Source organism: Octopus sinensis, linkage group LG26, assembly GCF_006345805.1.
Source record: "Octopus sinensis linkage group LG26, ASM634580v1, whole genome shotgun sequence".
Lineage (NCBI taxonomy): Eukaryota > Metazoa > Mollusca > Cephalopoda > Octopoda > Octopodidae > Octopus > Octopus sinensis.
Window position 1 is genome coordinate 2,452,064 of NC_043022.1, and position 27,712 is coordinate 2,479,775.

General features: G+C 40.6%; 1 protein-coding gene across 15 annotated transcripts in view; it reads left to right on the plus strand.

The window, feature by feature from the left end:
- LOC115224827 (nuclear receptor corepressor 1) overlaps positions 1 to 27,712 on the plus strand; it is a 264,736-nt gene that overhangs the window by 198,822 nt on the left and 38,202 nt on the right. For 12 of the 15 annotated variants that reach the window (XM_036513601.1, XM_036513610.1, XM_029795755.2 and 9 more), the window contains 12 exons: positions 270 to 357; positions 5,983 to 6,216; positions 8,609 to 8,719; positions 9,728 to 9,954; positions 12,601 to 12,689; positions 14,795 to 14,975; positions 16,926 to 17,041; positions 18,662 to 18,781; positions 21,311 to 21,397; positions 22,106 to 22,248; positions 23,436 to 23,613; positions 24,792 to 25,544. In XM_036513601.1, the coding sequence (XP_036369494.1) occupies positions 270 to 357; positions 5,983 to 6,216; positions 8,609 to 8,719; positions 9,728 to 9,954; positions 12,601 to 12,689; positions 14,795 to 14,975; positions 16,926 to 17,041; positions 18,662 to 18,781; positions 21,311 to 21,397; positions 22,106 to 22,248; positions 23,436 to 23,613; positions 24,792 to 25,544 (2,327 nt within the window). The remainder of the gene's footprint in view (positions 1 to 269; positions 358 to 5,982; positions 6,217 to 8,608; positions 8,720 to 9,727; positions 9,955 to 12,600; positions 12,690 to 14,794; positions 14,976 to 16,925; positions 17,042 to 18,661; positions 18,782 to 21,310; positions 21,398 to 22,105; positions 22,249 to 23,435; positions 23,614 to 24,791; positions 25,545 to 27,712) is intronic. The other 3 variants (XM_036513603.1, XM_036513607.1, XM_036513611.1) reach the window with 3 other exon arrangements.

Below are 27,712 nucleotides of genomic sequence, written 5' to 3' on the forward strand. Positions count from 1 at the left end.
CCTTTTGTGGCACCACTTATTATTATTATTATTATTATTATTATTATTATTATTATTATTATCGTTATTTTAATTATTGTTTTAATTATTTTAATTTATTTTCATTTCCAAAAGTATAAATTACTGAAAGCAGTCTATGGCTATTGGGTTTAATCTTGAGTGGAGGAAGATGGTTTAGCTGAAGAACCACGTTTGTTTAACGATGATACAGTCCGTTCGTTGTATAATTAGCTGACGATATTAATAATGCTGTTTTCTTTGTTTTGCAGTCGGGTTAGTTCGAGAAGCAGCATAGGGGGCTACGCCCGCAGTGAAGCTGAATTGGAACAAATCATGGATGGACTTCATGAGCAAGAAGTAAGTAATAGCAACATTATCATCATCATCATCATCATCGTTTAGTGTCCGCTTTCCATGCTTGCATGGGTTGGACGGTTCAACCCGGGGTCTGGGAAGCCAGAAGGCTGCACCAGGCCCAGTCTGATCTGGCAGTGTTTCTACAGCTGGATGCCCTTCCTAACGCCAACCAGTCCGTGAGTGTAGTGGGTGCTTTTTACGTGCCACCGGCACAGGTGCCAAACGAGTCTGGCAAACGGCCACGATCGGATGGTGCTTTTTATGTGCCACCGGCACGGGGGCCAGGCAAGGCTGGCAACGGCCACCAACAGATGGTGCTTTTTACGTGCCGCCGGCACGAGGCCAGTCGGGGCGGCGCTGGCAACGGCCACGAACGGATGGTGCTTTTTACGTGCCACCGGCACGAGGCCAGTCGGGGGGGGGGGGGGGCTGGCAACGGCCACGTTCGGATGGTTCTCTTACGTGCCATCGGCACTGGTAACTCAGCTGCAATTCCCATTGATCGATTTCGATTCTGATTATCTTTTTATTAATTATTCAGCAAAAAGACACTGATACAATAAGTACTAGGCTTACAAGGTATAAGTCCAGGGGGTGGGGCGATTTGATCAACTAAAGGTGGTGCTCCAGCATGACCACAGTCAAATGACTGAAGCATGTAAAAGAATAAAGGCGTAAGTGACCAAGAAGCAGTTGGATGAATTTTTATTTAGCAAGAAGAAAATTCTTAATATCTCGACAAATTGTTTTGTAGCTTAAATTCTGCATTATTTTGAAAAGATTTTTTGCATTTTGCATTAATGCAGACTTGTAATTTATTTATTATTAATATAATAATATAAATTACTTACATGCTTTTAAGTTATGAAACAATGTGTCATGATATAAGAATGTTTTTGTTGTTAAATAAAATTTCAGTAAATTATGTATCATTTATGACTGGTGGTGACCCCCTTCGGTCAGACACTGACCATGGGTTTGCACCTAGAGAGTTACCCTCTGAGGCACAAGTCTGGGCATGGTTGTTTTATGGAAGACCAGTAGTCGCCCATGCATACCGGCCTCCCCTCTACACGTCACCGATGTTGCCCAAGGGAAAGGCAAAGGGGCCGATACAGCTTGGCACCTGCGACGTCACAACTCATTTCTACAGCTGAGTGAACTGGAGCAACGTGAAATAAAGTGTCTTGCTCAAGAACACCACAACACACAGAACACAACACGCAGCCCGGTCCAGGATTCGAGCTCACAACCTCACGATCGTAAGCTCGACGCTCTAACCACTGAGCCACGCTATGACTATATATATATACACACACACGCACACACACACAATCATCATCATTATTTAACGTCCATCTTCCATGCATGCGTGGGTAGGACGGTTGGCAGAAGTTGACCAGGTAGAAAAACTACCCTAGACTACTGTGTCTATATATATGTATATCATCATCATCATGTATATATATATGTGCACACACACATACATTCATATGATGGGTTTCTTTCAGTTTTTGTCTACAAAATCCACGCACAAGGCTTCGGTCAGTCTGAGGCTGTAGTAGAAGACACTTGCCCGAGGTGTCACACAGTGAGACTGAACCCAGAACCATGTGGCTGCCAAGCAAACTTCTTACCATGCTTGTGCCATTGTGTGATAATTTTCATTATCCCCTAAATTCCAAGAAACCCGACTGAATTATTGACTTGAAAAATGCCATTGGGAACCCCACTGCAGCCCAGAAGGTGCTAACACGTAACCATTGTCATCAGGAATAGATAATTATGCTACTGGTCCCATAACCGTGATTGACATATTGATAAAGCTAATTGTATTGAACTAGGATCAGAATATATTGTTCTGCTCAACCATATTTACACTTGGTTCACTCCAGCTACTTATTATCACTGAGTCTGCTAAGCGGTGAAAATTAAATTTAGCTTGAACCATTTACAACAGCGTTTCTTGCACATTCAACATCCTTCTGGGCCACCACCAGTCTTCCCTTTATAAATATAATGGACTTTTCCGTAATTGACTTGGGTTTCATTTTTTGGGGTGTGCCCCGCTAAAGCAATCCACGTTTTAGATCTGGCCTCGCACACTCAACATCCTTCTGGGCCACCACCAGTCTTCCCTTTATAAATGTAATGGACTTTTCCGTAATTGACTTGGGTTTCACTTTTTTGGGGTGTGCCCCGCTAAAGCAATCCACGTTTTAGATCTGGCCTGGATATTAAAAAGGCTGTGAACCACTGGTCTACCTTGTGCTCCAACTATATAGAAATGTTTACATCTTTTAAAGTAAAGGTGTTTGGCCTAGTGGGTGAGAGTGTAGAACCCATGATCATAAGATTGCCGGTTCATTTCCTGAGTGAGGCAGTGTGTTGTTTTTGAGCAAGGCACTTCAAAAACTGTAATATTTTCCCATGACCAATAATATATTTTCACAAAATATTGGAAATAAAGGAGACTGCTTGCATTATGTGACACTCATTTACAACTTTCAAGGGGACAATAACGCACACACCTGATTACAGGTAAGTTCACTACCATCAGTTCATCGCAGGTGAGTTCACCGAGAAAATTTGTCCATAGACCTCACTATTAATAGTTAAAAACTATTTTATTGAAAAAAGAAAAAAAATGAATTGATGACGGTGAACTTTCCCTGGGATGAATTGATGACGGTGAACTTACTGGATATGCACACACACACATGCATATATACACAATGGGTTTATTTATTGACATTGTTTTAAATTAATCGTGGCTTTGAGATTTCGATGATGGGATTATATCTAAAATAATATTGTAGGGTTGGTATAAGAGGCAGGATCTGGTTGGTTTGAGCATAAAAGAGGTAGAACAATAAATACACATATATATATATCATTAACATTAATTGTTTAGCATTCAGATTACTCTGCCAAATGTAATGCTTATTTATTCGCATGTGTTTCAATTGATGAGTATGATGATGATGATGATAATACTGATTTATTTGCCACAGGAGTATCAGATGAAAAGGACATTACAAGTGTAGTTTAAAATTTGTGTGGCAATAATAATAACAATCGTCATCATCATCATTTAGCGTCCGCTTTCCATGCTAGCATTAATTATGCATTTTCTTGTTGCTTTGAGATTTCAATGTCGTCATCATTATCATTATAGTAATGATGCTGATGATCATAATAATCCTTTCTACTAAAGGCACAAGGCCTGAAATTTTAGTGGAGGGGGCCAGTAGTTTACATCGACCCCCAGTATTTCACTGATACTTAATTTTTTGACCCTGAAAGGATGAAAGGCAAAATTGACCTCGGAACATAAGGATGGATCAAATGCCGCTAAGCATTTTGCCTGGCATGCTAATGATTCTGCCAGCTCGCCACCTTAAATAATATTAATAATAATACTCATCATCATCATCATCATGTCTGTTTCCCATGCTAGCATGGGTTGTCCAGTTTGACAGGAGCTGGTAAGGCCAGTGGCCACGCTACACTCCGTTGTCTGTTTTGGCATGATTGTTTACAACCGGAGGCCCTTCCTAACACCAGCCACTTTACAGAGCGTACCGGGTGCTCTTGACATGGTACCATTACCAGTGCTTTTTATGTGGCTGTTTTTTAGAATGACATTGTAGGGTAGATGTGAGAGGCCAGATCCGGCATGTTCATTCATAAATCAGCTAGAATATCTGGGCCAGATATGAACAGCTTAAATGCTAAAAAAAAGGTAAAAGACTTGTTTCTCTATAACTAGCATAGGAATTGATTTTGAGGCCTAATTTTTATGCCTAGATGCCTTTCCTGCCACCAACCCTGACTTGTTTTCCAGGCACAGGAATTTTATATTCCACAGCTCTTTGAAAGTGCAAAGCAGGCAGTTGTAATGTCAAGAAAGCATGTCATTGTCAACATCATCAACACTACTTCACTTGGGCAGTGACAGATAGTACCGTCATATCTGCCACAAGCTTTATGCAGTTTCAGACTATTAACCCTTTAGCATTCAAACCGGCCATATCTGGCCAAAATATTTAATCTGTTTTATATTTATTTCTTTACTACCCACAAGGGGCTAAACACAGAGAGGACAAACAAACGGATTAAGTCGATTATATCGACCCCAATGCATAACTGGTACTTATTTAATCGACCCCGAAAGGATGAAAGGTAAAGTCGACCTCGGCGGAATTTGAACTCACAACGTAGCGGCAGACGAAATACGGCTACGTATTTCGCCCGGCGTGCTAACGTCTCTGCCAGCTCGCCGCCTTTTATATTGAAACTGACCAGATCTCGCCTCTCACCGCAGCCCTACCATGTCATTCTAAAACTAAAAAATCACATAACTGAAATCTCTAAACTACAAGATAATGTAGGATTAATTCAAACCATTTTAGATAAACAGACATCACATTTGACAGAATAATCTGAACACTAAAGGGTTAAACTCTCTTATAAGGCATTGTTGAAGACGTGTTCAGTGTACAACATAGTTGAGTGGAACAACTCAGAACCCGTGGCTATGAAGCAACCTATTTAGCTACACGGCTGTGCCTGCTTTTGATATGAAATTATCTTCATTTAGTGGGGGTGGGTACATATGCATGCATGTATATGGTAAGCTTCTTTCAGTTTCCATCTTTCCAATCCGCTCATATGGCTTTGGTCAGCCTGGTGCTACAGAAGAAGATGCTTGCCTCAGGGTGCTACATGGGGGAACTGAACCATGTGGTTGGACAATGAAATTGTGAACCCATTCTTTGTTCAATTTCCGCCAGAGTTAACTTCACCCTTCATCTTTCTGGGATCGATGAAATAAAAGTATCAATCCATGAGGTTGACTGTCCTCCTACACACTTAAAAACCGTTGGCCTTCTACCTACGTTAGAAACAATTATTGTTGTTGTTGTTATTATTTAAGGTGGTGAGCTGGCAAAAACATTAGCACGCTGGGTGAAATGCTTAGCGGTATTTCGTCTGTGTTTACGTTCTGAGTTCAAATTCTGCCAAGGTTGACTTTTCCTTTCATCCTTTCAAGGTCAACAAATTAAGTACCAGTTGCGTACTGGGGTTGATCTAATCGACTGGCTTGCTCTCCCAAAATTTTGGGTCTTGTACCTAGAGTAGAAAACAAATAAGTACCAGTTATGTACTGGGGTTGATCTAATCGACTGGTTTGCTCCCCTAAAATGTTGGGCTTTGTGCCTAGAGTAGAAAACAAATAAGTACCAGTTATGTACTGAGGTCAATGTAATCAACTATTCCCTCCCCCAAAATTTCAGGCCTTGTGCCTGTGGTAGTAAGGATTATTATTATTATTATTATAATAAGGTGACAAGTTGACAGAATTGTTAGCACATCAAGTGAAATACTAAACAGTATTTCATCCAAGTTTCTGTTCTGGGTTCAGATTCCATCATGGCCAACTTTGCCTTTCGTTCTTTCAGGGTCGATAAAAAAAAGTACCAGCTGAACATTTGGGCTCAATGTAACTGACTTATCCCCTACCCTGAAAATACTGGGCCTTCTGTCAAAATATGTTGCTGTTGTTCTTCATTTGTAATTAGTATTTGATTTGACTTAAATTTTGTTTTATCTGTTTTTCAGGAGGAAGACAAGAAGATGCGGAGCTACGCTGTGGTGCCACCCATGATGCTGGATGCTCGATCACGGAGTTTAAAGTTTATCAATAATAACGGCTTGATTGAAGATCCTATGGCTGAATTTAAAGAAAGGCAGCATTTAAATATTTGGACTCAACCAGAAAAAATGATTTTCAAAGAAAAATACCTCCAACATCCCAAAAATTTCTGTTTAATTGCTTCATTTTTAGAAAGAAAGGTGAGTCCTGGTGTTTAGGAAGTCCTCTTGCTGATCTACTCTGGCTCACTTCTATGAAGTGAAACCCTATTTTATTGGTTCTATCTGGGGGAGTGACAAACTGGGGGTAGATGTAATCACCTAACCCCGCTCTCTCAAAATTGTTTGTCTTGTGTCTAAATGAGAAACAAGTATATATCCGTTAGACATATTAAGTTACAGATTTTTTTGCACAAATAGACTTGCATACACATTGATATGTCTTTCTTTTTCGTTTCTCTTATTTTTTTTTCCCTTTTACAACTTATTTCTAAATATCCAGTTGAATTTTCCCTCTTACCCCACTTGTTTTTCCTTATCGACTTAATAACTTTTTTGATGTTTTTTCTTAAAATTTTTCACACTGATGATAATGAGAATGCATAACTTTAATTAAAATCATTATTATTATTATTTTTTCTTACATATTTGTAGATCCTTTTGAAACGTTCATATGTATTAAATCCAATTTTGCTTTTTTAACATCTTTTCTCCATTTTTATACTTGCTTATGGTATCTTTATACCTATAATAAACTTTATCAATTATATATATATATATATATATATATTGTGGAGGCGCAATGGCCTAGTGGTTAGGACAGCGGACTCGCAGTCATAGGATTGCGGTTTCGATTCCCAGACTGGGCGTTGTGAGTGTTTATTGAGCGAAAACACCTAAAGCTCCACGAGGCTCCGGCAGGGATGGTGGTGATCCCTGCTGTACTCTTTCACCACTTTTTCTCACTCTTTCTTCTGTTGGCCTGCTCGCTTAGCCTGTGGGGTGGCGTCATTTGAAGGCTAAAACAATGCGAAGCACATTGTGACTAGTGATGTGTAACAACATCTGATAGCCTGGTCGGTCACAGTGATCATGGTGATATATATATATATTATGAATGAGGAGTTCTAAGCGATAAGTAGAATTGTAATGTCATTATCAGTCCGAATATGGTTGATGCATGTTCAAACTGGGGAGCAGTTCAAACTGAGTTCACTCTTCCTAGATCAGCTTGCAGCGCCACCTACCTAGACTGAAATGCTAATATTTTGGAGTAGCAATATATATATATATATATATATATATATTGCTACTCCAAAATATTAGCATGTGGTATCTTCTTCCCTCCTTTTCTTTCTGTGTGTGTACGGTTCGACTGGGGTCTGGGAAGGCAGGAGGCTGCACCAGGCTCCAATCTGATCTGGCAGTGTTTCTACTGCTGGATGCCCTCCCTAACACCAATCACTCCGAAGGTCTAGTGGATGCTTTTTACATGCCACCGGCACAGGGGGCAGGGGAGCTGGTATCATCCACGATTGGATGGTGCTTTTTTACATGCCACCGGCATGGAAGCCAGTCAAGGCAACACTGGCATCAGCCAATATGTGTGTGTGTGTATATATATATATATATATATATATATATATATATATATAAGGGCTGTGAGAAGTAAACATAGATTTATTTTCTCATCTAACTTCCAGGTAATAACAGCTGTTTCATAATCTTCTTCATGTTAGGAAGGACGTCCAGCTGTAGAAACTCTGCCAGATCAGATTGGAGCCTGGTGCAGCCATCTGGTTCGCCAGACCTCCGTCAAATCGTCCAACCCATGCTAGCATGGAAAGCGGACATTAAATGATGATGATGGTGTAGTATTAATTTCAGCATGCAAGAAATTAAACATACACATTGATGTGTATGCTCAGCATTATGTGATATAATTGTATATTCACAAATTAATGCAAAAAAAGAAAGCTAAGATATCAGTACATCATGGTTAATCTCCAATTCAACTCTAAATACACACACAAAATTCACCTTATATACTTACAATGTATGGAAGCCCAGAATTGGACTAGACAACAGTGATTTGATCAGGAAAAGGGAAACAGAGCAAAGATGTATTGGGACATTCTTCTTTACCCAAAAGTTTCACATATGAATGCACACGGATCAAATAAGTTGAAAGTGCCATATAGACATTATGGTATTTACCTTCTGTCATATCCCCCACCCCCCACCCTCGTGAGTCCCAACACTTGTAGATCCTATGTCTCCCTGCCAAGGGTCATACAGGACCTGACCAAGGGCCACTGGTTTAACCCTTTAGCATTTAAACCGGCCATATCCGGCCAGAAGTATTCTGCCTGTTTTATGTTCAAACTGGCCATATCTGGCCTTTCACACCAGCCCTACAATATCGTTTTAAAAATTAACAGCTACCTTATCAAAATCTCATAACTCCAAGATAATGCCTGATTAGTTCAAAGCAATGTGGATAAAAAAAGATTAATTTTGGCAGAATAATGCGAACACTAAAGGGTTAAAGAGAGACGAATGCTTCATGAATTGTTGTTATGTTCTGTTTCAGACTGTTGCTGATTGTATATTGCATTATTACTTAACGAAAAAGAATGAAAATTTTAAACAGTTATTACGAAAGCAAGGTGTAAAGAAACGAAGAGCTTTCCCTAAGCCACAGGTAAGTTGTGGACCAGTTGCTACCGTCTATCACAATAGTTGAAGTTTCATTTGATTTTGCATAAATTTGTTTCACAATCCATAGAAATCCCACATCCTCCTCCTTGTAATGTGTGGCAATTAGATTATGTACATAATGCTGTATTTGCTCTTGACTCCAAGAAAAATAGAACAGACTCAGGGGAGGGAGGGAGGGCAGAAAGTATTCTCAAACCAGGAGCTTTTAGCGAATTTCTGCAATGGAGACTTTGCTGAAAGCAACCAAGGTGCCCCATGGTGATGTTAAACTGCACAACAGAATAAGGTTTGGAAAAGCAGTACTTGGAAGGAACCAGTTGCTACCTTCTATCAAAGAATATTTGAAGTTGAATCAGCAGGCATCTGTGGTTGAGAAGCTTACTTCCCAAGCATGTGGTCTTGGGTTCAATCCCACTGCGTGACACCTTGGTCAAGTGTCTTTTATTATGGCACCGTGGGTCAACCAAAGCCTTGTGAGTGGATTTGGTAGATGGAAACTGAAAGAAGCCCATCGTATATATTTTTTTTTTTTTATCTAGTTTCAGCTCACAAGCTGTAGCCATGCTGGGGCACTGCCATTTGGATATATTTGTATGAGTTTGTCCCCACCACCATCACTTGACAACCGATGCTGGTGTGTTTATGTCCCCGTAACTTAGCGGTTCAGCAAAAGAGGCCGATAGAATAAGTACTAGTCTTACAAAGAATAAGTCCTGGGGTCGATTTGTTCGACTAAAGGCAGTGCTCCAGCATGGCTGCAGTCAAATGACTGAAACAAGTAGAAGAATAAAAAAAAAATACCGATCAAAAAATTGCCTGTTCATATAAACCCCTCAACCCCTAGAAAGTCAGGGCCCTTGTTTATAGTCACCGTAAAAGATGAAGTAATGTGAGACCCTTTAAAGTTGATGTTATTAGTCAATATTGTCATACTAATGTTTGTCTTCTTTTCTTTGCTTGTTCCTCCCCCCTCTGCTCTTCTTCTGTAAAGCCATCTGTGAGTAGACCCTTGGATGGTGTCAAAGAGGAGACCCCATCGAAAGAGGAATCCGATGACAATGCCAACAACTCCAACAACAGCAGCTGTGCCGGCAGCATTAGCAGCAGCAGCAGCAGCAGCAGCAGCAGTACCAGCACCACCACCACCACAACCTCCTCAACTGCCACAACTACAACCACTGCCACCTCAACAACTAGTTCAGCTAGTACAACTAATAAGTATGTATCTATAGCTTCAGTATTTATTGTATGTGGAGGCGCAATGGCCCAGTGGTTAGGGCAGCGGACTCGCGGTCATAGGATCGCAGTTTCGATTCCCAGACCGGGCGTTGTGAGTGTTTATTGAGCGAAAACACCTAAAGCTCCACGAGGCTCCGGTAGGGGATGGTGGTGATCCCTGCTGTACTCTTTCACCACAACTTTCTCTCACTCTTACTTCCTGTTTCTGTTCTGCCTGTATTTCAAAGGGCCAGCCTTGTCACTCTATGTGTCACGCTGCATATCCCCGAGAACTACGTTAAGGGTACACGTGTCTGTGGAGTGCTCAGCCACTTACACGTTAATTTCACGAGCAGGCTGTTCCGTTGATTCGGATCAACCGGAACCCTCATCGTCGTAACCGACGAAGTGCTTCCTTTATATTTATTGTATGTTGTTGTTGTTGTTAAAATGCAGGGGAAACTGACCCTTGTAAGAGACGTGTGTAATGCCTGTCCATTAGGTTATGTCATGTCCAGTTTCGTTTATTATGTTCATCATGTCTGTGCTGCAACCAATGAACGAAGCTGAACAAATGAACATTCGTTAACTGTTTAACGTTCATATTACTCTGTCAAATGCGATGCTTATTCACATTGTTTTCAATTAATCGTCCGTTATCTCGTAGCTTTTGGGACTTAGATGATGAGATTGTTTATTTGTAGAGTGACATTGTCGGGTAGGTGTGAGAGGCTGGATCTGACCAGTTTGAATATAAAATGGCTAAAATATTTGGGTTAGATACAGCCTGTGCAGCTCTGTAGCTTTCAGATTACTCTGTTAAGTGTTAATGCTTATTTATTCACAGTACATCAACATCAAAATAAATATCAAATGGAAATTGATGTAAAAAGCCCCATCCAAACGTGGCCGATCCCAGCACTGCCTTGACTGGCTTCTGTGCCAGTGGCACGTAAAGAACACCCACTACTCTCACGGTGTGGTTGGTGTTAGGAAGGGCATCCAGCTGTAGAGACACTGCCAGATCAGACTGGAGCCTGGTGCAGCCTTCTGGCTTCCCAGAACCCCGGTCGAACTGTCCAGCCCGTGCTAGCATGGAGAACGGACGTTAAACAATGATGATGATGATGATTGTTTTGAATTAATTTTGGATTTTCTCATAGCTTTGAGATTTCGATATCATTGTCATCATCAACATTTAATATCCGTTTTCTTTGCTGGCATGGGTTAGACGGTTTGACAAAAGCTGACCAGCTGAAGGGCTGTTCAGGTCTGTTTTGGCATGGTTTCTATGGCTGGATGCCCCTCCTAATGTCAACTACTTTACAGAGGGTACTGGATGCTTGCACACAGCACCAGCACAGATGCTTTTTGTGTGGCACCAGCACTTATGAGCCTGCAAGATTAGAGATGCTCAGTTGGAGACGGTTGCAAGGGACAAGCCTGTATGCAAGGGTGGCCACGCTTTTACTTAGCTTAACGTGTCTTTTCAAGCACACCAAACCACCAGGATTCTCGCTGGTGTGGCTTACAAAGAATAAGTTCTGGGGTCGATGTGTTTGACTTAAGGCAGTGCTCCAGCATGGCCACAGTCAGTTGACTGAAATAAATAAAAGGATAAAAAGGAAAAGGGTAAAGGCGGCGAGCTGGCAGAATCATTAGCACACTGGACAATATGTCCAGCTGTATTTTGCCCATCACTATGTTCTGAGCTCAAATTTCACCGAGGTTGACTTTGCCTTTCATCCTTTTGGAGTAGAAAAATTAAGTACCAGTTGCATACTGGGGTCAATCTAATCAACTGGCCCCCTCCCCCAAAATTTCAGGTCCTGTGCCTGTAATAGAAGGTATTATTATTATTATTATTATTATTATTATTATTATTATTATTATTATTATTATTGAGTTAGCAGAATCATTACTGTGTCGGACAAAATGCTTAGTGTCATTTCATTGGTCTTCATATTCCGTGTTGCCGTGGTGATCTCATTCTCGCTCACAACATCATAAGCGGAAATTGTAACCTCTCGAAAGAGCTGTTCTTTACTCCTGCTCCAGAGCGTCGGCTGCGGGGTCATTCCAAAAAGCTCTACCTGCGACGATTTCATCTCAATCGAAGGAGAGGAGCTTTCTCCGTCCGGGTTGCAGATCCCTGGAACAAGCTGCCAGACGAGATGGTGAAGATGCCGACGACCACTTTGTTCAAAGTCTCCCTTGACCTCAAGTGGCCTGAACTCTTTACATGGACACCACCCTGTACATAACTCCATGTCCCCCTACATGGCCTTGCTTTTTGCTTTTGAGCCAAAAAATTAACTAACTAACTAACTACCGAGATTGACTTTGCCTCTCCTCCTTTCAGGGTCAGCAAAATAAGTACCAGTTGAGAACTAGGGTTAATGTAATCAACTAGCCCCCCTCCCTCAAATTTCAGACCTTCATGGCAGAATTGTGAAGGCATTAGACAAAATCCTCTTGTATTTAATAATGGCCCTTCATGCTCTGGGTTCAAACCCTGCTAGGGCAGACTTTGCCTTCCATTTCTCAGGGATGATTAAAGTATCAGTCAAATACTGTGCCTGTGTTGGAAATGTTGTTTTTTTTTTGTTTTGTTTTCTTCAATTTTTTCTCTTTATTTATTTGTAGCAGTGTTAAAAAAGAACCTGATAAGGAAAGTGAAGAACTCTCCGAAATTACAGATATTACAACAGTTTCTGGATCAACAGATTCTGATGGTTAGTTATTTACTATTCATTCTTATCTATAAAGCTGTTTCTTACTTCCGCTCTTAATCTTAATCTTATCACTGACTTAATCAGTGATATATTATATGTGTATATATATATTATATGTTTATATATATATATATATATATATTATATATATATATATATATATTATATATATATATATGTGTGTGTGTGTGTGACCTCGTGAGTACCGCCAGCGATTTTTATCCCTCTGTCTTCCCTTCTCGGGATCTTTCCTTCTCCTATGTTTCCGACGAAGAGCTCCGCTCAAAACGTTAAACCCTCCTTCTTCCCTTCCTTCCTGAGCGTCCAATAATACTTTATTTGTTCCACGTCCTCGCGTTGCTGTGTTTTTTTGTGTTTTCTTGTTTGGATTAACTATATACATATATATATATATATATATATAGAGGGCTGGACAAAAGTCACTTGACAGTAATTTAATTTCAAGATTTATGTTTAACAACTGAATGAATTTAATTAAAACATCTAATATGAGAGAGTCAAAACTATTGAAAAGGTTGCAAGACGTAACGAAAATTTTAGGAAAATAAAAAATATGAAATAAATGGAAATTTTACTGGTGAGTGTGTTAAATTATAAGGCACCAAAAGAAAATGACTCTCCCCAGACACAACAGAATATGCTTCAACACACGAACTCACATAAAGAATCTTGCTAACCAAATCCAAAAACGAAATCTAAATATGAAACATCATGGAATTTATTCAAACTGAATAGTTGTATGATGGCTTGGCTGACTGAAACTTTGAAGTCACTATCAATAGTAATTCTTGCTTAAGAATAATAAATCTCGTTTAGAGATTTATTAATGCTTTCAGACAGTTTTTCTAAATCAGCGACTGTGGTTGCTGTGAAAAACGTTAAATATTATTTGCAGAGGGTCTCCTTCATCGAGAACCGGTGTTTACCATGCGTCGATGAGAGGCAATTACCTTGAAACTATAGTCCGTATGTAGCACTTAGGTTTTCGAGGGAGGATGACCTCCCTTTGCAAATAACACAAGGGCACTGAAATGTTGTGTCTAAGGCCAGCTGGAGACGTCGATCTCCTGGGGCTAAAAGCATCAGTAACACCCCACCCCCAGTGGCTAGCCACATTCAGATGGCTAGTACACCTTACGTTAATAATAAATTTGTTCTCTGCAAAAGAACAACGTAACCTGTCTGATTAATGTAAAATGGTTTTTTTTTACCTGAACACACAAAGGTGGCAGCTGTCAGAATCGTTAGCGTGTTGGACGAAATGCTTAGCAGTATTTCACCCGTTGCTATATTCTGAGTTCAAATTCCACCGGGGTCGACTTTGCCTTTCATCTGGGGGGGGGGCAGTAAATTAAGTACCAGTTGTGTACTGGGGTCGATCTAATTGACTGGCCCCCTCCCTCAAAATTTCAGGCCTTGTGCCATCAGTAGAAAGGATTATAACTGAACATATAAACATTGTGTGTGTGTGTGTGTATTATATTTTTTTTATCAAAACTGCAAAAACATCACAAAAGCCGCTACTCAGAGTTTGACATTCCTTTTCAACTGCCCGATGAATGGGAACGTGAAACTCTGAGTAACAGTTTTTGTTATGTTTTTGCAGCTGTAATATAAAAGCACCTTACTCTACCCTCGGTATTCAAGTACCAGACCGGGCGTTGTGAGTGTTTATTGAGCGAAAACACCTAAAGCTCCACGAGGCTCCAGCAGGGGATGGTGGTGATCCCTGCTGTACTCTTTCACCACAACTTTCTCTCACTCTTACTTCCTGTTTCTGTTGTACCTATATTTCAAAGAGGCCAGCCTTGTCACTCTCTGTGTCACACTGACTATCCCCGAGAACTATGTTATGGGTGCACGTGTCTGTGGAGTGCTCAGCCACTTACACGTTAATTTCACGAGCAGGCTGTTCCGTTGATTCGGATCAACCGGAACCCACGTCGTCGTAACCAACAGAGTGCTTCCATCATTCAAGTACCATTTTTTCCCACCTTGTTTTGCTTTTATGTGCTTACTCCTGTGTGCATACATAAAACATTGGTTTGTTTTTTTACCTCACTCTGCTCTGTTTTTCTCTTCAGCTGGTGGAGGCGTACATCAATGCGCATTGTGTAAAGTTCAACTGGAGAATTTCAGCATGAGTCGTCCAATCTCTTTGACCGATTGTTCAATGTATTCTCTTACTGAAGCAGAGGTGAAGCCTGATATGCGAGTTTGTAATTCATGTCGTGCCCGCTCTGTTAAACAGTCGCGCTGTGTGCAGTAAGATAGTTTTTTTGCCTTTTATTCTTTCTTTCTTTTTAATCTCTCTCTGATAATAAGTTTGTTTTATGTAGTCAAAAAAGCATCGTTAGTTAATAATTAATCATATATAGGATGCTAATGAAACCTGTTCTTCGTTTCTCTGTTTAAATTCTACAGCCTAAATGTGTGTTGCTGTTTAAAACATCCAATATTATACATTGGCAGAACCATATCCCCAACAAAGATGTCCTCAGGCAAGCAAGAATACCAAGCATGTTTGCACTCCTCACACAAAGACGTATGAGATGGCTTGGGCATGTTAGCCGTATGAAAGATGGCAGAATCCCCAAGGACATACTCTACGGAGAGCTTGCTAGGGGAACTAGGTCTATGGGTAGACCGCTCTTACATTACAAGGATGTTTGCAAAAGGGACATGAAGGCCTGCAACATCAATATTAGCAATTGGGAAGCAATTGCCAGCAACCGTGGAGATTGGCGACGTACCGTAAAAGAGGGAATACAAAGCAGTGACAGAGAGAGAGAGGAGAAATGGAAAGACAAGAAATGACGTCAACAAGAAACTATGACACTACAACCAGCCAGGAACAGTCTTCGCTACATTTGCGTCACCTGCCAGAAGAGTGTTTGTCCAGGATAGGACTACACAGCCACAGCAGGAAATGTATCAGGACATGATATATAAAAGCCGGACTAGACTACTTTATGTGCAACTCCATTGTCTCCCGAAACAAAAAGGATGCCAACCCAAAAATTATACAGTGTAAACCATGCTATCTAGTTTTGTTATTTCTCTAAAAGGACAGATACAGGTTACATATTGCTTAGGTAGAGATTACGAAAGTGTGAAATATACATATAGATCACATCATCATCAATTAACATCCACGTTCCATGCTAGCATGGGTGGGGCAGTGCCACTAAAGCCGGCCAAGCCAAAGCCTCCACTGGACTTCTGTGACTGTTTTGGCAGGATTTTTGCACCTGGGTGCCTTTCCTAACACCAACCACTCAGCAGATTGGACTTAGTGCTTTTTATGTGACACAAGCACAGGCGAGGTCAGTTTTGGCAAGGTTTTTACAGCTGGATGCCCTTCCAAACACCAACCACTTTACATTGTGGACCGGGTGCTTTTAAGTGACACCTGCACTGACAGGGTCACCAAGTACTTGCCAGACAAAACTTTTATGAGGGGAGGAGACACTGGAGGAGGTGGTGGTACATATATACATATAGATTACATATAAGTGTGAAAGCATCTTGGGCTTGTGTCTTCTGCTGTAGCCCTTGGTCAATCTTGTGAATGGGTTTGGTAGAGAGAGACTGAATGAAGACCACTGTACATGTGTGTGTGTGACTTGATATATAATTGTAAACAAGCATCATCATCATCATACATGTGGTGTCCTTCCTTTCTAATCCTCCATGAAAACCTACCCGGCCAAGGAGAAATAACACCTTACAGGTGTGAAGTGGCAACAGGAAAGCCATCTGGCCACAGGGAAATCTGTGTCAGAGAATTCCTTCCTGCTAACCCATGCAATCATGAAAGTTGGACATTAAAGTAACGATGCATCAATACAGGCCTGTATGTGGTTGCTCAACCTGCTAGAAATAGTAGCAAGAAATGTTCTCAGATCACACAACCGACGTACAGTCTAAAAGGTCATATTGGATAATGTTGTTTCTGATGTACAAAAAAAAAAACAAGATGGTCACAATTGGAATGGATATGATCAAAGGTCTGCTTAGTCAATGATGAATATAATATTATAAAAACAGCAATGTAGTATTAGTTTCTTACTAAAAGTTTTACTTGTAGAAATAATGGTGATTATGATTTATCGGCTGAAATGATTCACTACTTATGTCTTTAAAGCAGCTAGTTTTCCATTGCATTGATTCACGTTTGCTAACCTTGTATCTCTGTTTATTCCTACCTTTCAGGTGTCCTGTGCCTACTTGTAAAATTCCAAAACGGAAAGTAAAACGTCTTTGGCCCCTCTCTGTGAAGTGGTCAGAAATAGCCACTGAAATCAAAGAACCAATACTAATGGAGATGCGTAAGAGACCTTCACATTCTAATTTGTTTTGTTTTGTGGGGTTTTTTTTATAGGTCCGTGGTTCTCAACAAGGGTCCACATAAGATTTTGTTGTTAAAACCTACCTGCAATAAATTGGTTATTCTTCTACAATGCAGAAAACGTTACTCTCTCTCTTTTACCCTTTTACTTGTTTCAGTCATTTGACTGCGGCCATGCTGGAGCACCGCCTTTAATCGAGCAACTCGACCCTGGGACTTATTCTTTTGTAAGCCCGATACTTATTCTGTCGGTCTCTTTTGCCGAACCGCTAAGTAACGGGGACGTAAACACACCAGCATCGGTTGTCAAGCAATGCTCGGGGGACAAACACAAACACACACACATACACATACATATACATATATACGACAGGCTTCTTTCAGTTTCCGTCTACCAAATCCACTCACAAGGCTTTGGTCGGCCCGAGGCTATAGTAGAAGACACTTGCCCAAGGTGCCACGCAGTGGGACTGAACCCGGAACCATGTGGTTGGTAAACAAGCTACTTACCACACAGCCACTCCTGCGCCTATATTGTAATTTTTTTTTAATACAGTTCTTAATATTTAAATATAAAAATGTAATAGGGTTTTTTCTAAAACATGAAATGGTTATGAGGGTCCAGTAGAATAAAATAAGAACCACAGAGAGTCACTGATTTTGGTCAACAGTTTCTACATCTGTTGCTACTGTGAGACACATCATGTTAAACAACCAACAATTCTTCGTTATCTCATATATAGATCTATGTTCTTTCTACTTTATTATTCTGTATTGATTGAATTTTTGCTGCTAATATGATATGCAAATCAGTTCTTACAACCGTTTCCTGTTGGCTGGTGAAAGTAGACTATGTGTGTTGTGTCATCTAAAATGAGGAGAATTCTGGAAGTACCTCACTTTCAAAAATGGATTCATTTAGTTTCCATGTCTCAAGCAAACATGCACAAACCAACATATTGGGTTCTCAGACAATAAGAGTTAAGCCCTCTCAGACCTGGGCCCCTGTATTTTCCTTTAGCCTCCACCTGCGCTCCTGAACAAAAAAGAAAAATAGTTTCATTCACAGCTTAACCCTCTCATTACTATATTTCTCTTAAGATGTTCTGTGTTTCTTTCAATTGGTTTTAAATATAACAAAGAATTTAGTAAAATAACTTTGTTATCATTCAGCTAGTATTAGGAACATAAATTGTGACTAAGGATTGGTGGAAGATTTTAATTCAGAACTTTTGAAAGCAAGACATTTGAACTACAGAGCCAAAGGTGATTTCAGCTGGGTTTGTATCGAAAGGGTTAATTTACAGATTTTGTTTCACATAGTTGTTTGACTTGTTAGAAATAGCAGCCAAATCTTGTGCAAATTGAAGTTGACTGACTGTCTTTAGCCCTTTTGTTACCATATTTCTGTTGAGATGTTCTGTGTTTCTTTCAGTTAATTTTAAATATAACAAAGAATTTAGTAAAATAACTTCGTTATCATTAAGCTAGTGTTAGGAACCTAAATTGTGACTAAGGTTTGGCGGAAGGTTTTAATGAAAAACTTATGAAAACAAGACATTTTACTTATCTAATTGTGTCATTGTTTTTGTCTTTTCAGAAATCTCTGAAGATATTTCCCGCTGCTGTTCTGCTTGTTTTAATAGAATTGCTCGACAACTCGGTACAAACCCTCAAACCAATGAGCCATTAGTTCCTTTAGTACCTGAAAATAATGATGGTAAATAATATAGATTCGTATATTTTCTTTTTAATATATTCCGTGGAACCTCAGTTTATGGATTTTATTCGATCCTGCAACCCTTTTCGTTACCCCAAATCTTTGTAAACTGAAACCATTTCCCATGGGAAATTCAAGAGAAAGCACCGTGGATTCAAACAGCAATGAGCAAACTGATACTCTCTAGTTGATACTCCCTGCTTGTTGCTAACTCTTGTTGCCAGCCTCGGTGTCCATTTCTCGAGATGCTATTCATCAACTTAAGACGTTTTATGTTTGAAAAAATTGTTTTTAAACTGATTTGCTCATGATGAGGGGCATTCGCAAACTGAGGTTCCTTCTGCTGTATTTAAAAGTTTTTAATCAATTATTTAATAATAGTAAAGATTGTTAGTCAACATAACATGGCTGTCCTGGTTTAGGACAAATGTTGCTGTAATTTAGCCCCAGGAGACACCATCTCCAGCTGGCTATACAACACAATCTGTGTTCTTATATTTTAATCTGAATTATTTGTTTCCCCACTTCTTAATATCCTTTCCCCCTCAGTTCATGAACAAACAAAGAAGACTCTCCCAAGTTGCTCTACCGTCTACAAAACAAACAAAAAAAGACACATCGTGTAGTATAGTCAGCTGGAGACGGTGTCTCCTGGGACTAAATTACTGTAACAATCGTCCTAAACAGCACTGCCATGTTATGTTGGCAAACAATCTTTACTCCAAAGTACTGTTGCTGAATATCTCACGTTGTGAGATGAAAAACTAGTAAATTTCTTATGTAATAATAGTCAACCTATTGCGTCCAGTCTTTTCTTCTATGTTTTATGTTTTATGTTTGAAAAGTTGTTTGTAAACTGATTTGTTCATGATGAGAGTTGTTCGCAAACTGAGGTTCTTTTTGCTGCATTTAAAAGTTTTTAGTCAAGTATTGAGTGACAGTTAACCTATTGCGCCCTGTCCCTTTTTCTACTCTTCAGCTATAAGGTGCACTTTTGGGCCTTACCCTTGCAAGTAACAAGACAACCATGACTAGAGCTGGTGCCACACAGAAGGTGCTCAGTATTTTTTGCAGAGGGCATTTACTCAAAGAAACCATTCCAAGGGAGATATTGTAGTAAGAAGTAAACCCCTCCAGGTCATCAGGCCCTGTCAGGCCCATGCTAGCATGGAAGTCTGCTGTTGCTCTGATCCTTTGCTGATTCTTCCCATTTTCTTTAATCTCTCAGGAATTCTTTCAGGATAGTTTCACATTGGTTTCTTAAAGCACAGCTTTGGATGTCCTATGCTCTTTCTATCTACTAGTTCTCCATACAACACTTACTCAGCGATTCTGGAGTCATCCATTTGTGTAACATGTCTGAGACCTTTGGCATTATGCCGTGCTTGAAAAGACCCATCAGGCCAAGTAAAATCACAGTTGTAGCAGATAATAGTGTCATGCAAATTGGCACCTGTGCTGGTGGCACATAAAAGCACCCGTTACACTCTCAGAGTGGTTGGCGTTAGGAAGGGTATCCGGTTGCAGAAACCATGCCAAATCAGACTGTAGCCTGGTGTAGCCTACCAGCTTGCCAGCCCTGGTTAAAGCATACCAGCATGGACAACGGGTGCTAAATGGTGATGATGATGTTCTAGCCATCTGTGTTTGGGGTAGAGTGATGGTGCATCTGCTCTGAGCACTTCTGTGTGAGGAATGTTTTCTTAGCATCTGAGAATCTTCCTCAAACTGCACATAGGGATCATTGTCATCATCGTCATCATTTAACATCCACCTTCCAAGTTGACATGGATTGAGCAGTTTGACAAGAGGGGGCAAGATGGAGGGCTGATACCAAGTTCTGTTGTTTGTTTCGACACAGTTTCTATGACTGGATGCCTTTCCTAATGGCAACCACTTCGCAGAGCATACTGGGTGCTTTCTTTCATGGCACCAGCACCAAAGGGATCACCAAGTCCCCTCAACTGCTGGGAAGTGGGAGTAGTATAGTGGAAGACGGCTTTGTGCCAGTTGATGAGGGGTTAAAAGAATAATAGCAGGGAAAGAGACAGGTGTCTTGCTGTAGAAAAGATACAAGGACCCCTCCCCCAGTTGGAGAAGAAAGGTGAGAAAGATAGAGATGGAGAGTGTGGGAGAGATGGTGGGGAAGGCAAGGTCAGTGTTGGCAGGGTTTTTACAGCTGGTTACCCTTCCTAACACCAACCCCTTTACAGTGTGAACTCAATGCTTTTTACATGGCACCAGCACAGGCAAGATCAGTTTTGATGTGATTCTCACAGCTGGCTGCCCTTACAAATGCCAACCACTTTACAGTATGGGCTGGATGCTTTTTTTTACACGGTACCAGCATAGGCAGGGTTACCGAGCAACTCTCAGGAGAGGGCATTCGAGGAGGGGGGGAACTTGTGTCAGAGGATGAAAGGTTTGAGTGTGACAGAGATTTGGGTTGATTTGTATAATTTAATAGTAGAAACCAATAATGCAACTAAAGCTGGTTATACCTTTTTCTCTGATAACTCCCATTTCAAGCGAGCCACGTGGTGTCTCTTGATATGTTTTCAGATGGTGTTGAAACGTCAAGATGGACAGAAGAAGAAATGGAAGTTGCCAAACAAGGTTTGTTCAGTTTTACATCTATTTTGCTATGCTAGCATGGGTTAGGTGCATACATATTATCGAGCTGGAGGCTCTTTCCTGTTGAATATACTCTTTACTCTTTACTCTTTTACTTGTTTCAGTCATTTGATTGCGGCCATGCTGGAGCACCGCCTTTAGTCGAGCAAATCGACCCCGGGACTTATTCTTTGTAAGCCCAGTACTTATTCTATCGGTCTCTTTTGCCGAACCGCTAAGTGACGGGGACGTAAACACACCAGCATCGGTTGTCAAGCAATGCTAGAGGGACAAACACACACACATACATATATATACACACATATATACGACGGGCTTCTTTCAGTTTCCGTCTGCCAAATCCACTCACAAGGCATTGGTTGGCCCGGGGCTATAGCAGAAGACACTTGCCCAAGATGCCACGCAGTGGGACTGAACCTCGAACCATGTGGTTGGTAAGCAAGCTTCTTACCACACAGCCACTCCTGCGCCTATTTATTTATTTTCTGTGGTCATTAGTCGCATAGGTCATAAGTCGAGGAGAGCGTGTAATGTTATTTTTGTTTTTGTTATGATTTATCATTTCTGGTTTTAACTTTCTAACATTTCATAAATTCCACTTGAATATTGCTAAAACTGCATCTTGTCAGAATCATTTGTACGGGGAGACATTGAAACCGTTTTTTTTTTTTGTTCCCTTCTTGTTCCCAGGTCTAAGAGAACATGGTAGAGATTGGGTTGCTATTGCCAACCTAGTTGGAACGAAAACGGAGGCCCAGTGTAAGAATTTCTATTTCAACTATAAGCGGAAATTGAAATTGGAACTCATTTTGCAAGAACACCATAAAGAAAAGGTAATCGTTTGTTAAATATGTTTCTTTTGGGAGAAGGCTTTAATTAAATTTGTTTTTGTGTTTGGTTTGCAAGATTCTTGATGTGAATTCTTGTGCTGAAATAAATCATGTGGAGTCTTGAGAAGGCTGTTACACCAATAATAATAAGACTTAACCAATTGTTTAATAATGAAGTGATATTGAGCCAGTGTGTGTGTTGTTATTGGCATAATGACCCTCTCAAGAGCCAACGAGATTTAAATTTATTTTGCATATACATGTACTCTTATTCTCACACATAAATTATAACTCAATCACTCTACATACACTCACACTCTGACATGCATGTATTTTTACTCAATCTCCTTCATGCCGTCTCACTCTGTGCTCTCACTCACACTCATTCAGTGTCTTTCTCACACTCGGTGAGAAATGTGGTGGTTAGATGCCCACTCGTACACAGACTTATTCAGTGACAATAGTCTTATACACGTCTGCCTTTTCCATCACTCTTCCAATTCCCTCTCTCTTCTCTCCCTCCTCTCCTCTCTCCCTCCTCACCTCTTTCTCTCCTTCCCTCTTTTCGTTCACTCCTATACTACAACAACAATAAATCTTCCTATAATAAATTCTTTACCAATCATCAGTTATTATTTTGTCTCCTGAATTATTGTCTCCAGAATTATTTTGTCCTCTAAATTATTGTTTGTCTCCTGAATTATTGTCCCCTAAATTATTATTTTATCTCCTGAATTATTGTCTCCTGAATTATTTTGTCCCCTAAATTATTGTTTGTCTCCTGAATTATTGTCCCCTAAATTATTATTTTATCTCCTGAATTATTGTCCCCTAGATTATTATTTTATCTCCTGAATTATTATCCCCTAAACTGTCTCCTGAATTATTTTGTCCCCTAAATTATTATTTTGTCTCCTGAATTATTGTCCCCTAAATTATTATCTTATCTCCTGAATTATTATCCCCTAAATTGTCTCCTGAATTATTTTGTCCCCTAAATTGTCTCCTGAATTATTTTGTCCCCTAAATTGTCTCCTGAATTATTTTGTCCCCTAAATTGTCTCCTGAATTATTTTGTTCCCTAAATAATTTTTTTGTCTCCTGAATTATTGTCCCCTAAATTATTATTTTGTCTCCTGAATCATTATTTGTCCCCTGAATTATTATAGTGTCTCTGTGTTTTTGTCCAGCAGTCAGGAAGTACAAGGACGAGAACAACTTCATTCGCTTCCACAGCAACCCATTCAGAGGAGGAGGATGTCTCAACTAGTGGTGAAGAAAACCCTGACGATGATTCTGATACAGCCAGTGCCCCCAGCCCCGCTCCCATACCACAGCCTCAAGATCCTGCTCTGATGAAGCATCCGGGTACTTTACGCATTTTCACACTAATTACTCTACTTCATTATCATTTAACACTTTTACTACCACCAGTGGTACATTTTCATAATTTGAGAAAATAATTTATTCTGTGTCTTTGACTGCATAGTGAAGGCACACGGCTCAGTGGTTACAGCATCGGGCTCTCAATCATGAGGTAGTGAGTTCGATTCCCGCCCAGTCTGTGTGTTGTGGTGTTCTTGAGCAAGACACTTTATTTCACATTGTTCCAGTTCACTCAGCTGTACAAGTTGTGATGTCTCTGGCGCCAAGCTGTATCGGTCCTTTTGCCTTTCCCTTTCCGATGTATAGGTATATTGGACAGACATGGTCAGTTTAAATGCTTTTGGATTAAGACAGTAGTTCCCAAAGTGGGCAGTACTGCGCCCTTGGGGTGGTGGAAAGTTCCAGGGAGTGTTGAAGAAAAGTAGGATGATAATAAGGTGGCCAAAATGGGGTGATAGATGCAAAAAAAAATATTAATAGGTTAATTAGGATTAAGTTTTATTTGTGAAATACAGTTGTTTTAGATTTGCTGCAGAAAGTGGTCGATATTGATGGTGGGGAGGGTGGGGTTCGCTAGGAATGTGGCCTGGGTGCCAAGGGGACAGCAGCCTGAAAATGTTTGGGAACTACTGGATTAAGGTTTTAACTCAGTAATCTAATTTAGGATGATTTTGTTCATCATGTACAAGTACATGTGTATTCCTCATTATTTTATTTCTTTTATTCGATCAATCAATGGAAATTGTAGCTGTGATATCAGTGCCGGTGGCACATAAGAGAACCATCCGAACGTGCCCATTGCCAGCACCGCCCTGACTGGCCTCCACGCCGGTGGCACATAAAAAGCACCATCCGATCATGGCCGTTTGCCAGCCTCGTCTGGCACGTAAAAAGCACCCACTACACTCACGGAGTGGTTGGCGTTAGGAAGGGCATCCAGCCATAGAAACATTGCCAGATCAGACTGGGCCTGGTGCAGCCTTCTGGCTTCCCAGACCCCAGTTGAACCGTCCAACCCATGCTAGCATGGAAAGCGGACGCTAAACGATGATGATGATGATGATGATGACATCTTGTGAACTTTTTGGAATTGATTTTGTTTAAATTGCTTGGTGAAATTCCAGTTTTGTTTTAAAACCTGTTCCTTTTTTGTATTGCAGCCGAACAAAAAGACGAAAAGCTTACAGAAGCTGAGAATCAAGATAGGACACCTTGTCCTGATAATGCAGAATTGCAACCAGTTCTGGGACAAGACAATAATTTAACGAGCAACAAGCCATTAAGTGATTCTCAAAGCAGTCTCCGTAGCATTGCTGATAACGACAGCAGTGCTACAATGAGTGCTGATGAAAGTTCACACCAGGATCCAGGTGCTCTTCCTATTTCTACTCCAGCAGCTTCCATTTCAAGGACTGATACCCCGACATTGATCACTGAGCGACCAATGTCGAGTAATATGGTACCAGTTTCCGTTAGTTACAGCTTACCTGTGGTACAACATCAAGAGCAAACCCTGTTAAAGGAGCCACGCCCTGCATCAGAAGGAGTCGATTTGTCACACAGTCGCGGATTCTCTCCGTTTCGCTTCTCGTCACAACAGTCACCTCACCGACCTGCAAGCGCTGTGTCCGAACCGGGGCGGTCGGTCAGCTCGCCTCGCCCAAAATCGGCCGGACCAGCATCTGTGGAGAAAATATTTCCCGGCAGCAGCAGTTACATAAGCATACACCAAGATCAGGAGCAGTTAGTGTTTCGTGAGAGTGGCAATGTTGGTGTTACGAATAGTAACCTTCCTGCCAATTGCAACCAACAGGACACAAAGAAGCAAAAACCAGCCTGTGTGAGGGATCTCATTCACTCAGCTATTGAACGGAACTTAAGCCGTGGAGAGAATAGTGGTGATACAATAAATAGTATGTAGCCCTTTTAATCTCTATTCCTTTGTTCTAAGTATTGTTTTAAGGCCCTTTTTTCTCATTTTATTAACACTTTCATATTTCTAATTAAATACACACACCCTTGTGAGTACCACTTGACTTTCAAAGTGATTTGGAGGGATTGAGCAGTTTGGTGAAGGCATGTGGCCTAGTGGTTGAGGGTATTGCACTCACGATCACAAGATTGTGGGTTCAATTCTGGGACCAAGTAATGTATTTTGTTCTTGAGCAAAGCATTTCATTTCATGTTGCTCCAGTTCACTTACCCGTAAACAGGGTCACCCTGTGACAGACTGGCCTTCTGATCAATGTTGGCCTGCTCAGCCAGCCAGCCAGCAGAGTGGTATCGTTCAAAACCTAAAACAATGCAAAGCACACTGTGACCAGCGATGTATAACAACATCTAGTGGAGACGCAATGGCCCAGTGGTTAGGGCAGCGGACTCGCGGTCATAGGATCGCGGTTTCGATTCCCAGACCGGGCGTTGTGAGTGTTTATTGAGCGAAAACACCTAAATGCCCCACGAGGCTCCGGCAGGGAATGGTGGTGATCCCTGCTGTACTCTTTCACCACAACTTTCTCTCACTCTTACTTCCTGTTTCTGTTGCACCTGTATTTCAAGGGGCCGGCCTTGTCACTCTCTGTGTCACGCTGAATATCCCCGAGAACTACGTTAAGGGTACACGTGTCTGTGGAGTGCTCAGCCACTTACACGTTAATTTCACGAGCAGGCTGTTTCGTTGATCGGATCAACCGGAACACTCGTCATCGTAACCGACGGAGTGCTTCCATAACAAATAGTCTGGTCAGTCATGTGATTTTAGTTCTTTCACATTATTAATCTGCTGTTTGGGACATACCTGAAACTTTTTTTGCTGCATTTCTAGTGAAATACACATTCCTTGCTTCAGTTAATGAAGAATTCACAAAAATAAATTTGTCGTTAATAAGCTGGTGTTTGGAACATAAATTAACATGAAATTTTGGTGGAAGGTTTTGATATTTAATCCCTTTATTTCTGTTGAAATCCACTGCCTTTGTTTCAGTTAATTAATTTTGAAAATAACAAAGAATTTAGTAAAATAACTTTAGGATAATTAAGCTGGTATTTGGAGCTTAACCAAATTTCGATGGGAGATTTTAATTCCAATCATGTTGACCCCTTTGTTACCATAGTTCTGTTGAAATACTCTATTTGTTTCAATTATTGTTGAATCAAATTTCACCAAGGTTAACTCGGCCTTTCATCCTTTCAGGGTTGATACAATAAGCACCAATCAATCAAGTAGATCTTTTTCTTTCCAAATTGCTGTCCTTGGTATCTACTAAATATGAAACCATTATGATTATTATTATTGTAATAAGCACCAAGCGACGAGCTGGTAGAAACGTTAGCACGCCAGGCGAAATGCTTAACGGTATTTCGTCTGTCGTTACGTTGTGAGTTCAAATTCCGCCGAGGTCGACTTTGCCTTTCATCCTTTCGGGGTCGATAAATTAAGTACCAGTTACGCACTGGGGTCGATGTAATCGGCTTAATACCTATGTCTGTCCTTGTTTGTCCCCTCTGTGTTTAGCCCCTTGTGGGTAATAAAGAAATATATTATTATTGTAATAGTTGGTGTTAGGAAGGGCATCCAGCTGTAAGAACCCTGCCAAAACAGGCACAGTAGCCCCGGGTAGTTTTCTATCTGTCCAGCTCTTGTCAACTGTCCAACCCATGCATGTGTGGAAGGTGGACATTAAACAATGATGATGATAATGATAAGAAGACAGCTGGCAGAATCATTAGCACACAAGGCAAAATGCTTAGTGGCATTTCGTCTGTCTCCACATTTTTAGTTCAAATTCTACCAAGGTAAACTATGGCTTTCATCATTTTGGGGTCAATTATTTAATCAACTAGCCCTCTCCCCCAAAATTCCTGGCCTTGCCCCTATATTAGAAAGAATTATTATTATTATTCTGGCAGTGGATTCGCAGAATTGTTAGAACATCAGGCAAAATACCTTGTGGTATTTAGTTACAGCACTTTACATTCTGAGTTCAAATCCTGCCATGGTTAACTTTGCTCTTCGCCTTTTCAAAGTACAGAGATTGTTGTAATTGGCTAACTTTCTCATCAAAATAGCTGTAATTGTGTC